Here is a 16,130-nt window from a genome sequence, read left to right as displayed (position 1 = left end):
TTGCAGCAGCTCCTATATACTCCTATATTTAATTGTTAGGTTTTAGAAGGCAATAGAGGACTCTAGGGTTTGGTGAGCTTCTTTTGCCAACATATGTATTTATTACTTTCTCCTTTTTATAATAAGTGGTGTACGTGTAGGCGTATGAAATCTATTAAATACTTATATAAAAATATTTATTGAAATTAAAGTTCAATAATAAAGTTGTTTTTGCTTGGGTCTAGCAATAGAAGAGGAACTTGCTTAAGTTTTGAGGGTTCAATTCCGCTTCGACATCTATAATAAAAATTTTCTAAAAAAAAAAAAAAAAAAATTATTTGGAAGCATAAACTTCAAATTTTGGATTCATCCGTATTCGTTTCAGTTGTGTTCAAAATATATGTTGGTGTTTCACAAAATCAAGAAGGTATCCGTGGTTCTCTTTCAAATTTACCCTTATTTCAAAAGTAGATTTTTACGTAACATAACCAAAAAAAAAAAATTATATTAAATAGGTATTCTTTCGCTTTTAAATTATCTTTCATATTTCTCTTTTATATGATCCTTAAAATAAAATAATTAGGAGGATTTCTTTTACTATTTTACCCTAAATATATCATAAGATATAATCTTTCTTTATAAAATATTTACTGTGGTTGTTTGTGGTATTCAAGAACAGTTATTATTAAGCACAACTTTTTTAAAATAAAAATATTGTCCTAAGCTTCTAAAATGACGAGCAATTGAGGCAACTATTTTTAAAAATAACTCACAAATAATTTGAGAAAGAAAGAATACTGTTTTAATTAAGAATAAGTTATTAAAATCATTTTTTAACTTTTCACGAGCCGCTAAATTTCTTAAGGGGTGCCCTTAAGTTAAAACTTAAAACACCACTTAATATGAAATGGATGAAAATATGAGATACTATATACTTTTTTTAATCAATTTCTTACTTTTTTATTTTCCTTTTTTCTTCCTCTTTGTGTTCTCAATTTTCCCTTGTTATCATCTCCCTTCAAGTTTGAATAATCACTTTGTAGACAGACCATTTATTAATACCGTGTTCCATACAACAAATCAAAATTCATTGCTAGTGAGTGAAAAAATATTTGAAAATGATATTTACAAAAAAAATGGATAATAATTTATTAGCAAAATGGATATTAATACCGTGTTCCATGTCATTTTTGCTACTTCCTTTTTGTCTGGCCAAAAAAATTAGTAGTAGTATTACTTTTAACTACTACATAATTATATGTATGCATGTGGAGTACTATAAGGTTTTCATTAACCATTTATGTGTAAATGAATATGAGTTGTGGTGAGATAAATGAAATTTCTTTGCTCTTAATCAAAGCTTTTGGGAAAGAAAAACAACTTCACTTGGGAGCTCGCCTCCAAAAATGGGTTTGTAATGCGTGAATTTAAATTTAATCGAATATTGGACACCGAATAAAAAAAAACAACTTATATTATTCCTACTTAGAAGGTGAAAAATTATTCCAAGTGTGTAATAACACAAAAGTTAATACAATAAATAACAATTGTATATGTGTTCTTGATCGTTCTGTCATTCCAACAGGATGTAGAGTAATGATGACTGTTAGTTAAAATAACGCTGTCTTCTAATTATTTTTCGAAGAGAATTAAGGTACATAAAAATGCTTCAGGATTTACTACTGGTATTATTATTTTCTTTGTAAAAGAAGCTTGAGAAAAAATTAAATCTTTTTCATAATTGACCTTTCTAAGATTTAGTGAGGCCGAATATATTTGTCCTTTGAATAATTTTGTACCAACTTTTATTACAGTCAGATATTATGTACATATTAAAAAAGTTTCTTTTTTTTCTTTTGGTTTCCCATCCGGTGTCCGGTACCCGCATTGGAGCCCGACTAATCCGGATTCGCGCTGGGTAGGGTCCCATTCGGGGGTAGCGCTCCCAACAGAGTTTCCTCCATGCCCAGGGTCGAACCCTCGACCTTTGGTTAAGGGTGGAGCAGCTCCATCCGCTGCACCACAACCGATGTTGGTAAAACAAAAGTTTCTGTTTAACGTATATTATGTGTAAGTTGTACACCTTAATTATGCTAGAGATAAATGTTATTTTTATTTCAAACATAAACTAATATTGAAAGACCTCATAATTATTTCAAAGTTCAAACCATGAAAATTTAAAACGTTTCAAAATTAATTTTAACGATCATAGGATCGATTCTTCCTATAATTCTGTTTTCATTAAACCAATAAATCATGGAGCTTTTAAGGGCATTTATAATTCTTCAAAATTAAAGTTCTTAAAAATGCATATCACGTATGATCAACCGTACGTTCTTCAATACAAACAAATCATTTGCATAACTAAATGATTTATTGGCTATTATTACAAGGATTTACTAAATAAAGAAGTTATAATTCTCTCTTAAAATCTTGTTCTTAATTACTCCCTCCGTCCTAAATTACTTAAAGTACTTGTTAAAAGAATTTGTCTCTAAATGTTTAAGTATTCAAGAGATAATATAACCATTTTTTCCAACTATATCAATATTAATTAAAGAAGATTCATCTAATCAAAGATTAAATAAGGTCATAATGATCAATTTGTATTCCTTATTAATTCTGCTTAAGAGTTGTATAAAAAGCAAATATGCAAAGCAATTTAAGACAGGAATAATCTATCTTTTTAACTACTATAGCCTATAGGAGTGCGTTAATAGTACTAATATATTGTATTTGACTTCTTCAAACCCCTTTGTAATTAAAAAACTATTCTTTATTCCCTTGCATTTTGACCATTTTTTCAAATTAAGAGAAGCCAATAGAAGGAAGAATTGAAGCTAAGTCTCACCCAAGCTTTTTGACTTTCGAAGAAGGACCTTTTCATTCTTGAAATGTCAATATTAATAGTTGGAACATTATATTATATGAAAGTGACTTATTTTGTCATTTAATCTCTAATCTCGCCGGAAAAAATTACTCCATAAGCCTAGCATTAACTTTCTGGTCCCCCCAGCCACCGTGGACATAACGATATCGATAACTCGATATATTATATACTCAAAATATATTCCAAATTAAATAGCTAAGATCAATACCTGATAATATAAATGTCGAGTAGTATAATAATATAATATATTCAATGTAATTTTATAAGTGTAATTTGAAAAGAATATAACGTACGCAAACTATATTCTACCTTAGGAGATAAAGAGGTTGTTCTAATGTAAATAGCGCGAAATAAATAAAAAAAAAAAAAAAATTGCATGCGGGCACCCACAAGAATTAAAAATAGTATTAAATACATTATTTAATTTAGTGTTGTTTAAGGACCCTGTAGTGCTGATCTTAAAATTATGAAAGTAAAAACGGAGTCCAAGTCTCATTGACGGTTGTGACTGAATTAATAACATTATTACTTTTTTATCTTAAAATGTACAGTATATAAAGAAAAAGCTCATATAAAAACACTCATTAAACAAGGTTAAACTTATATCCTGTTCATTTCTTTTGTACCTACTAAATACCTTGCCAACTATACATATATAACATTTGGTTATCAATAAGTTAGCTTGAAAATTTGAGTTCAAACTAAGACAATTAATTTTAAACATGTTGCTTGTATCGGTTAGCAGAGGGCAATAAGGAAATATATATATATATATATATATATATATATATATAGTACTATTTTCTTGAAAATAAAATGAAGATTTTAATTATTATTTTTTTTGTAGAAAAAAAAAGAGAAATTGAAAGGGAGAAATGTTCAAATTTGGGCCGGTCACTAGTCACCACCCCTAAAACATTGTTATCTGGCAAAGCAATACTTTTGCAGTTGGAATTTTAATGAAGTCACAGATAGTTTTGCTTATTGACTTAGTCAGCCTAGTAATTTGGTGGGGGTGGGGGTATTACTTTTTCTTTTTAATATTTGGTGAAAAAAATATATTCTGGCGAGAGCATTTATATGTAATTTAAGAAAATACATGTGGTTAATTGGGATCGATTGGAGAGTGGCCGTGGAGGAATTCTAAACCAATGCCCTAAGCTCGTGGTGATTGAATGTCGTTAGGTACCTCGAAAGTGCTACCCGATGAGTTATGTGCCCGGAGCTTGGGGTGGTAAGGAGACGATGAGCTTGAAATATCACGTATAAAAACTTATAGGTGGAGGTTGGGAAGCGATTGAGGTGGCAAAGAGACAATGAACTTGAACTATCACTTAATTACGAATTTTTTCCTTTTTCACTTTTATTAGGGAAGTTATTTTTCTTATTATTAAGTAACTTGTTTTCGTAGAGAAAATATTTTGACCAACTAAACATGAAAAATTTAAAAACATTTTGAGAAAATATTTTCCTCCATATATACCAATTGTTTCCTTAATGTACTTCCATAATCCTTTGTTTCTACTTTCTACAAAGTTATGAGAACAAAAATACTACTCTTTCACACTAATCGTTTGATAGAGTGTATAAGAATAATATAAAATATGGTATATTAGTAATGCTTGTATTAATAATGTTTTTGTTAGCTATACTTGCATTAATTAGTTATATTTGTATTTTTCTTATGCAGTGTTTAGTTTGGTGTATTATATTAAAAATAACATGAATTACATAATTTATAAACAAAAATACAAAAATATCCTCCATATATATGTCGTAAAGGATGCGAAAATTCTTTTTTGGTATAATAGTATCTTTAATCATGTTAATGGATGCATTAGATCCACTGCATTGCTAATACCATGGATTTTGAGGTATTGGTAATACACACCTCAATACACAATAGAGTGTATTATACTTACGATGAAAAAGTATACCAAACGAGGTATTAGTAGTACACATTAAACTAATGCATGCATTAACTTTCGAATACAATCTACCAAATGACCCCGAAGCTTCCCTATAGATTCGGCAAAATTTATTAATTTTGATTTAAATTCTATAGTTATATTTAAAAATTTACTAATTATTATGTATAAATATTTCATATAAAACCCAATAAATTAACTTATTTCAAAATTTAAAATTCATAAACTCAAGATACTTCATTTTTGCTGCTTCTTTGTCTACTTACTTATAACTTACATATTTCTTTAATCTTTTGTATGCTACTTAAAAAGATAATATCTTAATTCTGATAGTGTTTACTTACACTATCATTTTATTTTTTTATTTTTTTATTTGTGGAACGTCTCAATTTTCACTAATTATTGGAGTACTAAGAGTAGATTTAGAAAGAAAAATTAAATAATATCTATTTTTTTAAAAGTCACATATTTAAAATGATTTTATTTGACTAAAACGACCAATAGTATATGTACTTGGAGGAAGAAGTATAGTGTACGGACAATAAGACTCAACAATATTGCTAAGGGATATTGTTTTATTTCTTCTACATTTATATCTTTTGTTGTTTTTTTCCATTGTAGAGGTTGACTAAGAAGTTCGAAATTACTATGTGATTTAGATTTCAAAGGTTGTACTTTTTCTTATAAACATACAAGTCCTGTAATTACTTCTCAAACTTTTACACAGTCTTAATTACCAAATCAGCACGTCATATTCATATCATAATATCCTAATTCCTAAGGCGATGCATTAGTTAATCATATATCTTCATGTTTTTTCATATAAAACAAATACTTACGATTATATTTAGTACAAACTTTCAAATACATATAATTTTAACAAAAAAAATCAATTGGTCCAATAAATCAATAATAATAATAATAACTAGTTATTTCTTTAAAATCCTCCACATATATATTATGAGCAATCTCTTCACGCATGAATCTTTTTTATATATATATTTAAAATATAAAACCTATAGGTCAAGATTTAAATTCAATCCCGCCCACACACCTTTCGTAGTGTCTAAAATACGTTGCAATCATATGATGATTCAGAATTTTAATATCATAGGTTTAATTTTTAAAATTTTAACATTAAATTAATAATAATAATATTTTTTAGATTACTGATTCAAATCTAATATTTGTTGAAATGTTTATAGTTGTCTGTATAAAATTCTATATTTACATTATAAATACTGATTTTGAATGAATCGAGTGACAAAGCATTGGATCTACACCAGGTTGTAGGTAAAGTAGTAGAAATAGTATTCATATATATCACCAGTCAGTGATATAGTCATAATTTTCATCAACAAAAATTCAAAATATCAAAAAATAAGCACATAAAAAGGTCAAGAAGATTTAATATAATATAATATATACTGTGTAATTCTTCGACAAAGAAGGTTCAAATGAACCTCCTTGAGCTCCTGTGCTTCACTGGTGTAACTAATAAATATACGTACTTAGAATAAGGGCTAGTTCAGTATAAGAAATAAGGAATAACTAACTTCAAAATTAATTTTAATATGAGTTTATTTCATGCTTGATTGGAATAAAATCACAGAATAACTTATTTTAAAATAATTAGTTATCCCAAAGAACTTGTTCCTAACCAAAACAAAACATAACAATATATAGATTGTGACTTTGTGTGTTAAACGAAACATAACAATAGTTGTTTCAAAATGTAATGAAATTTTTAAATACATTGTATCCACACGCAATATAATATAGTGTATCCACGTGGAAATAAATATGTATGTTCTTGTCACTATATTTTTATGGTATCACACTTGTATTTTATTTGTTGTATTTTATTTGTTATACTTGTAACATTCATAGAAAACAGGCTAACCACAATAAAAAATCACTTGAAAATAGCATGTCACTGTATTTAGTGATACACTAACATTTCAGACTTTAAATAAGAAGATATGTGTTTAATAAGGTGCGTTTGCGACTAAACCCCAACTTAATTACATTATGCATCTTAACTTTTTTAAAGTAGTGTTGCTATTTTAAATAAATATAAGAGTTATATTTGTTGTGTGTGTAATCTTTCCTACTAAAATTAACCATGATTAGATACTACTTTCTTCATTCTTTTTTAGTTCTCATGTCTCACTTTTCGAGAATTAATTTAACTAACTTTTGGATCTAAATTGAATTAAATTAATGTAATATTTTGAAAATACAATTAGATATTCATAAACTATACAAAAAGTACGTCGATAATATATGATGCATCTCATATCAACTAATATAGTGATAGAATATATTTTAAAATGTTGATTTACATATAATTGAATTCTTAAAAAGTGAAGCAAGGCAACTATTTTAAAACGGAGGGAGCAAATATTTATGTTGGAACATATGTGATCCATACATGTACTGGACCTAATTTAAAAAAAAAAAAAAATAGATCTCTAAAGAAGGTTTGTGTTGGCATTTTTTTATTTCTCTAACAAATGTGCTTTTGTCTTCCCTCCCTTCCCCTCTATAGCATAGCATATTTGTTAATATTCATTCCTTTCTCCCACATTTTCCAATCTTTGTCATTAATTACATCCCACCTTCCCCTCCCCCCCCCCCCCCCCCTCTCTCTCTATTTTCTCTCCATCCGTTTCTTACTTTCTAATTTTCTCCACCAAATCCCCCTCTCAATATTCATGTTCATTACACAATATTACTAGTAATTATTTGTATATATTCCATTATATTAACCATAAGTCTTGCCTTTTACTATGCCTTTCCTATAACCACCTTCATTTTTTCCTTTTCATAGTTATATATATATCATCCATTCTTCCTAGTAATAGTACTATTATTACATATATACTCGTGCTTCTCATTACAACAAGTATTTAATCTACTCAAAACCATGTGTATATAGTTATTATCATTGAATTTTTTTTTTTTCCTTACCTTGTTCACAATATATATAGAGAGAAATTAAAGAGATCAATGGAATACGGGAGTACCGGAGGTGGTGCTGCTTCCTCAAGTGGTGGCGGCGACGCCGCGGATGCTCAACGGAAGAAGAAATGCTTCCATAGACACACTGCACACCAAATTCAAAGCCTTGAAGCGTAAGAAATAATTCTTACTATTAGTAATTATTATAGGAATAAAATGATAATAATGACTTTTAACTTATATACCATCAGCTCGTGTTAAAATGTGTATGTTTTAACGTGTTGTAGCAAGTAATATGTCTTATTTTTTTCTGTTTACGGATTCCATTTTCTTATACAAGGGGTTAAGCATAATCGAGTAGTTTTTGCTAAAACCTAGAGTATGTAGATATATTATACTTAGAATCCAGTAATTAAAGTGATCGTTCTAAAATTCATAATCCATAAAGATGAAATCTTAGCCAGTTTTATGGACACCTACTTATAGTTATCATTTAGATAGCGTACTGTCAAAATTCAACTGTACTAGAAGTTAAATTCTACAGGAAATATATAGTAGTACTTAATTTATCATACTATGTAGTACTAACTAGAGTAATATTTTGGTGTTCATACATTGTACTAGTGTGTTCAAAGAATGTCCGCACCCAGACGAGAAGACCAGGTTGCAGTTAAGCAGAGATTTGGGTTTGGCTCCTCGTCAAATAAAGTTTTGGTTCCAAAACAGGAGGACTCAATTGAAGGTTTTCATCTTTTTTATCTAATTATTTCTTTTGTTTCAATATTAAGTGCGGAGTTCTATGTATTTCTTTGATGGAGTAATAAACATAAACTTCTTGATGTTAGAGTCAACACGAGCGAGCAGATAACAGTGCACTTCGATCAGAAAATGATAGAATTCGATGTGAAAATATCGCGATGAGGGAAGCCATCAAGAATGTGATATGTCCCTCTTGTGGAGGTCCTCCAGTTGAACACACTTATTTTGATGAACAGAAATTGAGGATGGAAAATTTGCAACTAAAAGAGGAGGTCCGTGTCAATCCTTTTATATAATTTCTTGTTCGTATTCGCTTAATTTCTCTGTTTCTTTATCTTACTATCCTTTTCTTGGCATTTGCAGCTTGACAAAATTTCAAGCATTGCTGCAAAGTATATGGGGAGGCCTATTGCACAGCTCCCACCAGTGCAACCTGTTCATCTGTCCTCACTAAACTTAATGTCCATGTCTAATTTCGGACTACCTGGCCCTTCACTTGATCTCGATCTTCTCCCTGGAAGTTCGACAAGTACTGTTCCAAGTTTAACATTTCCTACATTGAACATTTCTGACATGGATAAGTCCCTCATGGCTGATATTGCTGGCAATGCCATGGAGGAACTGATTAGGCTTTTACAAACTAACGAACCTTTGTGGACAAAGTCTACAACTGATGGTAGACATGTTCTTAATGTCGATACCTATGACCAGATTTTTCCGAAGGCTAACAGTTCGTTGAAAAATCCAAATGTTCGCGTTGAGGCTTCCAGGGAGTCGGGTGTTGTGATCATGAATGGTTTGGCCTTAGTTGATATGTTCATTGATGTGGTTAGTCTATCTTCTTGCTCTCATTATCTTTATTTTGCTTCCAAATAACCTGATAGTGAAAATTTTTCTCTGTTCTCATTATTTTGTAGAATAAATGGGCGGAATTCTTTCCTACAATTGTTTCAAAGGCAGGAACACTTGAAGTAATATCATGTGGCATAATGGACAGCCGGAGTAGTACATTACAATTGGTAAACAAACGCAGTCTTAGTTTCCATCTTTTCTTCGAAATTATATTCATATATGTTGTCGAGGCTGAAATTAGTTCTGCTTCTTGCAGATGTATGAAGAACAGCAAGTGCTTTCCCCATTAGTCCCAACGCGACATTTGTATTTCCTACGGTTTTGCCAGCAGATTGAGCCAGGCTCATGGGCAATTGTCGATGTTTCTTATGATATTACTCAAGAAAATTTGTATCCTCCCTCTTCATGCAAGGTTCATAAGCTTCCATCTGGATGCTTGATACAAGACATGCCGAATGGTTATTCCAAGGTTATTGAAATGTCTCCAATATCACAATTTTGTGATTAAGCTCTATAATTCTGTATTAGTAGTACTATATCTAACTGGTTAATTCTACTGTATAATAGGTAACTTGGTTGGAACATGTTGAAGTGGAAGAGAAAGGTTCAATTCATAGGCTATATAGAGATCTTATACATAGTGGTATGGCATTTGGAGCAGAGAGATGGCTTGGTTCTCTTCAGAGAATGTGTGAGAGAGATGCTTGTCTAATGGTTAGCGGCAACTCTTCTCGTGAACTTGGAGGAGGTACTTTCACTAATTAGTACTGCATCAAATACAAGTTTAATCTATCCATCAACTATGCGTAATTTCCAAATCAGTAAGGGTCGGCTGGTTTGACTCTTTTTACACGAATCATCCACTTACTACAACCCCTCTTATATTCGAGCTTGAGACTAAATATACAAAGGAAAATTGATTTTCTTGAAACTAATTTGTGTCTGACGCAATGGTGGCAGTGATTCCATCACCAGAAGGGAAGAAGAGCATGATGAAAGTGTCTCAAAGAATGGTGAGCAGTTTCTGTGCCAGCATAAATCCGTCCAATGGACACCAGTGGAACAACATTTCTACAACGAATGAGTTTGAAGTCAGAGCCACCCTTCAAAAGTGCACCGATCCTGGCCAGCCCAATGGCGTAGTTATCAGTGCAGCCTCCACAATTTGGCTCCCGGTTCCTCCACAACATGTCTTCAACTTCCTCAGGGACGAAAGGACTCGGTCTCAGGTGTGCAAAAATTTACTAAGCTTCTTGAATTTGAAAGGGAGACCGTTATTGTTGTTCAACGTGTAGTACATATCGAGGGTGTGCATATTTCACATTGTTCTAATTCAAACGTATTCATTATTTTGAGCAACTCTTGTATCGTTTTTGATCCTTTTTTCTTGACACAGTGGGATGTTCTTTCCAACCAAAATCCAGTACAAGAGGTAGCTCACATTGCAAATGGCTCTCATCCAGGGAATTCTATTTCTGTGCTCAGGGTAAATTTCCATAATCCATTGACATATTTAACAAATAATGGAATGATCTGATTTCCTCTTATTATTTTCCTCTTTAAATTACTCAAAACTTTTAATAACCACATAATGTTACATTCTTGCAGGCCTACAACACTAGCCAGAATAACATGTTGATACTTCAAGAAAGTTGCATAGACTCTTCAGGTTCACTAGTAGTCTACAGCCCTGTGGATTTACAATCCATCAACATTGCCATGAGTGGTGAAGACACCACCTACATCCCACTGCTACCCTCAGGTTTCACTATATTGCGGGACGGCCGACACGACGGAGGGTCCAATGAGGCATCCATGAATAATAATAATGATACCATGGGAGAACACAACAGGACAGGAGGGGGAAGGGGTGGGGGGTCACTAGTGACAGTGGCATTCCAGATATTGGTGAGCAGTTTGTCATCATCAGCCAAAATGAGCCCAGAATCAGTAAACACAGTTAATAACCTTATAGGCAACACTATCCACCAAATTAAAGCTGCCTTGAATTGCTCCAATTTTGAATTTAATTCAGCTGCTGCTTTAAATACTGAGTACAGATGAGAAGTTGAATCATGAATTCAATGAGGGAAAAAAAAGGGAAAGAGATCTTATTTGGAGTTAGTTGAGAATTTTCAATGCTATGCTTCTTCTTTTTTTTTTTTTTTTTCATCAATACGTAGTCCTGGAGCTGACACAATGCTTAATACATCCATATGCCCCTCCTGCTACTACTCCTGCCAAAAGCTTTATTACACTTTAACTACTCATAGCTAGTTTCCCCCTTCTTTTTTTGCTTTTGAAATATTGGTTTCTCTTCTCCGTTTTGCTTAAAAGAGAGAGTCTAGAACCGCGTAAATGCAGCACCGATCTGTCCTTGTTTTATATATTATTTTTAGCGAGTCAAGAACGCACCATACATGTTTATTTTATTGAGGCAAGAACTTTGTATGGTTCGGGTATTGACTTCTACACATGGAATTTTCCTTCATCAATCTAACTAACTATGATGTGTATCATTTTCTCTCTATATCTACATCTATCCATTTTATTTTTTCTATAGTAAAATTAAATGTACATGCATCCCAAAATGTGGTCCAATGTGGTACAAAAATGACAACCATGAATGGGACCAAAAAAAAACAAGGACATGTTGGGAAAAACTTTATTTGCTAACATCAAAGAAGGTCTCAATTCTCACCTATTCTAAGTTTGTGTAATTTGTGGTCGGAATTTGTACTGCATAAACCAAGATATATATGATGTACAAAACACCATTTTATTTGCTTAGATTTCTTGCTAGATTATTATTCCCTCCATTCTGTTTTATAGCATATTGGACCCCTTAAAGAAAAAAAAAAAAAAAAAAAAAAAAGGTTGTATTGTATGCAGTTTTACCTTGCATTTCTGTCAAACACTGTTTTCAAGGCTTGAACCCATGGCCTCATGGCCACATGACAACAACTTTACCAGTTACAACTTAAAGAAAACAATACTTAAAAGTATTTATTTTACAGAATTATTCTTATTAATTGTATTCTAAAAATTTAAATTTAACTATATAAATACTCTAATTTATTTGGACAACGGTGTTACTAAGGGTAAAAAATAAAAAGGATTGATACAATTCATTCTCAATTTGCAAAACATGAACAAGTAAAAGAAAATTTTATTTTTTGATATACTCTAAAAAACAAAAGAGCTAGTAAATATTTTTTAGTAGTGTGTGCGCGCCTGTATTTTTAGCCCTTTCAACCAACTACTTTATTGCGTTTTAGATGCATCAAAAATTTAACAAAATTATAATCTGTAATTATTATGATAGACGTACAAGTTAATCAGAGGCTGATCATTAAGGCTAAGATCACACATATTCTGAACTCAATGAATATAGTTTTTGAATTTGCATTGCCATTACTTCGTATAAGAAAAAAGTCTCATTGGGAGTCATGTAGGATATAATTAAGCGCATGTATATATTATGTAGGGATTAGAGACAATTAAGCAGCTTAGTGTGAACAGAACTGTCTTAGAGCCTGTTTGGATTGACTTATTTTAAGTGTTTTAAAGCCAGAATAACTTTTAAACGGACAAAAATAAGCCAAAAGTTATAAGTCCATCCAAACGGGATGTTAAATTCTCCCTGCTTTAGCCACATAATTCACGAGGGAAAGCCATATATATTAATTTATTAATGAGCTAGTGGAAGAACTAGATAAGATGTGTTAATTAAACAGTCGTATCCAAGAAGAGACAGTATATATAGTAGTGCTTGAGAGAAACGTTTTAAGAGAATCCGGAAAAGGGAAAAAGTGAAAAATTAAATATTAGAAGAAGGGGTATATTTTATGTATAAAATATATTGATTCATATACATATATTAACTGCTGTATATATGTGCATAGCTTTAATAAGAAAAGACATATATCAATGGCTGAAGCTGTGGGATTGCCTCCTGGTATCCAACAGATGAAGAGCTTGTCAATTATTATCTCAAGAGAAAAATACATGGCCTCAAATTGATCTTTACAAATGTGAGCCTTGGCAATTGACTTATTATGTTCCAAGTGAAAACACGAGCATCAAAAACCTAGGTTGCATCATGTGTACCTTATTATTGACCAATTGTTTTTGGCTACTACTTATAAATGTAGACACAGAAGTGGATATTTCAGTATATATATATATGGTGTTGCTTCTGCAGTACGTACCTAATAGCTTTAGCTCAAATCTTGTATATGTGTCAGAGAAATATTCTAAATAAGTACTGCAAATTCAGTAGCATAAATGATTCGTGGGTTCAGCTGCAAATGAGAAATTATCAGAACCATAAACTTTAAATTTTAAATCGGTAATTATACAGGAAAAGGAAGGGGGGGGGGGGTATGACTTACGTACTAGCTCCTCATTTACTTGAGATCTTGAAAACAACACTTTTAAAAGGCTGGCTCTATCTATTTACACACAAATTTAGCCATTAATTAATGACACATTCTTTCTAGCTACTAGAAAATGTATATATATAATCATGTCATTCCAGAAAATGATTATTAAAAATAATTCCCCCAAAAGTTTCAGGCAGGAATGAATCATTCATTCTTTTTCTTTTTTCTTATTCGGGTCAGAGAAATCATTTTTACCAAGTAGAGATCCAGAATGATATTTTTTTGGGCCAAGGGATAGAAAATACCCAAATGGATTTTGGACAAATAGAGCGACCAGAGCTGGATACTGGAAATCGATCGACAGGGAAAGATCGAACAGTAATGTCCCAAACTCGAGCAATCGCGATGAAGAAGACACCGGTTTACTACAGAGGGAGAGCCCCTCAGGACCGATAGGGTTATGCATGAATATATATCGAATCGATGATCATCAAGAGAGTGAAGGAAGCTCCACCATTCAGGTAACTAGTTCATTTTATAATTTTTTAGTTACTATATATCGACGACAGTATAAGAAATATTATTTCATTTGGACAAGTGATGTTGCTGACTAACATGAATAATACTTTAACACCATTATAATGAGTACTCCATTATTATCAAACTCTTTATCATGAGCATTAATTAGTACTAATGTGGGACTGCATTGCATGCATGGAAAGCTTTAGTGTTTCATATATTCCTTATTGCTTTATTTATCTTTTCTTATATATATGCAGGATATCAATACTATAATATTCTTGAATGATAATGGAAATAAACAAATCTAGCTGAAATATTCGTTACTTGCACTTTAGATCTCTTGAGTGACAATTTTTTTGTCTTCACTTTGTCTCTTCATATATATAGTAACCTGAAAGTAGTAATAATACGTATGATCGAATATTCTAGCCTTCAATCATCACTGTATCTGCTATTTTTGTTGATTGGTTTTTGCTTGTCTTTTTCCTTCTTTAATTTAGAATCAAATATTCTTAATTCCTCACATGAAGAAACTGAAATCATGATGATATATCAATTGGATTTAACCTAGCTAAAAGTAGGGCTCCCTAACCACACATCACTTTCAATTTTGTATAAGATGATGTCGGTTGCATTGGTTGCTTTATTTTTCACTTTATTCCAATTTTTAACATGAATACAAATTGCCAATAGATAAGTCACCATAATATATATATATATATATATATATATATATATATATTGCTAGCCGTCCATACCCTTGTCCTAACTCTTGTTTTTTAAGCATATGGGATTTGTCGATATTTTTTTGCTGGATTCTTACTAAATAAGTAGAGAGAATAAACTTTTATTAGGTAAAATAATCAGGTCCAAATTTATCCATTAAGAATTTGGTTGAGATTTGTCTTCCTAACTACTCTATTGCGGCGGAGACAAGAAGAATAAGTTAATTATATTGTACTACTACTTTGTTTTTGTAAGAAGTATAGCATTAAGCACATCATTTTGTCTTTTCAGTAGTTTCTACCCTTTGTATACTTTCCAGGCTTTCTTGTTGGATTTTTGTCAAACCTAAATCCGACATGCAGCCCCAATAATTTGTTGGGTTCGAAATCCACGGCACATCATGCGGAAGGTACTAGTTGCAAACTATTTAGACGATAAATAAGATGACTAGAAAAATATACCAAAACATAATATTATTGATATGATTCGGCCAATTGACCTACATGTTAAAAACCTAAATCAAAAGCATAAAAAATAAATTAGAGAAAATCTCCTCCTAAACAAAATTCTTAGGGGTCGTTTGGTTTGAAAACAAGTTATATCGGGATTAGTTATGCTGGGATAAGTTATGGTGGGATTAGTTGTGCTGGGATAAATTATGCTGGTATTATTTTTTAGTGGTTGTTTGGTTTGTGGTACTAAAAATAATATATAGTGCATTGTTTGTAAAAATATATTATTTGTTTACAAATTAAAAATAACCCTCACTTTAGTTAATTATTTTTATGTTTGTATTTATATAGGTTTTGTTTGTATTTATATGGGTTTTTTTTCCCATCAAATTAGAAATTCATATGTCTCTTTTACATAGCTAGAATATGTCTCTTTTACATAGCTAGAAATTCATATGTCTCTTTTCCCATCAATATATTGTTCGTATTTATATATATTTTTTTTCTCTTTTTCCCATCCGTAACTATGGCCATTGGTTCTCATCGCTTATCTCAACTGGTGTGTTGAGTCCATGATTCAGTATAGCAATTTAGTAGATATCAAGAGCCTAGCAGCAGCAAGCAGAAGCGGCATAAATTTTACTGCACTATTATATATATATATATATATATA

At 31.3% G+C, this 16,130-nt stretch overlaps 1 protein-coding gene and 1 pseudogene across 1 annotated transcript; both read left to right on the top strand.

The window, feature by feature from the left end:
• Positions 1-7,247: 7,247 nt before the first annotated feature.
• Positions 7,248-11,900, top strand: LOC107875838 (homeobox-leucine zipper protein ROC8). Its single transcript, XM_016722690.2, has 10 exons — positions 7,248-7,934; positions 8,386-8,503; positions 8,607-8,792; positions 8,884-9,348; positions 9,438-9,539; positions 9,629-9,841; positions 9,940-10,120; positions 10,333-10,601; positions 10,769-10,858; positions 10,981-11,900. The coding sequence occupies exons 1-10, from the start codon at positions 7,810-7,812 to the stop codon at positions 11,434-11,436; spliced, it is 2,205 nt and encodes a 734-aa protein (XP_016578176.1). The 5' UTR covers positions 7,248-7,809; the 3' UTR covers positions 11,437-11,900.
• A 1,402-nt stretch (positions 11,901-13,302) lies between these two features.
• Positions 13,303-16,130, top strand: part of LOC107873888 — a 5,355-nt pseudogene continuing 2,527 nt past the window's right edge.

The sequence above is a fragment of the Capsicum annuum genome, chromosome 6, assembly GCF_002878395.1.
Source record: "Capsicum annuum cultivar UCD-10X-F1 chromosome 6, UCD10Xv1.1, whole genome shotgun sequence".
NCBI classification, from domain to species: Eukaryota; Viridiplantae; Streptophyta; class Magnoliopsida; order Solanales; family Solanaceae; genus Capsicum; species Capsicum annuum.
This window is presented reverse-complemented; position numbering and strand designations above follow the sequence as displayed.

Excerpts from the sequence above, each read along its gene's own strand:
- LOC107875838 (XM_016722690.2), top strand. The coding sequence starts at position 7,810 with ATGGAATACGGGAGTACCGGAGGTGGTGCTGCTTCCTCAAGTGGTGGC. Across the intron at positions 7,935-8,385 it reads CAAATTCAAAGCCTTGAAGC|TGTGTTCAAAGAATGTCCGC; the intron begins GTAAGAAATAAT and ends ACATTGTACTAG. Across the intron at positions 10,602-10,768 it reads ACGAAAGGACTCGGTCTCAG|TGGGATGTTCTTTCCAACCA; the intron begins GTGTGCAAAAAT and ends TTCTTGACACAG.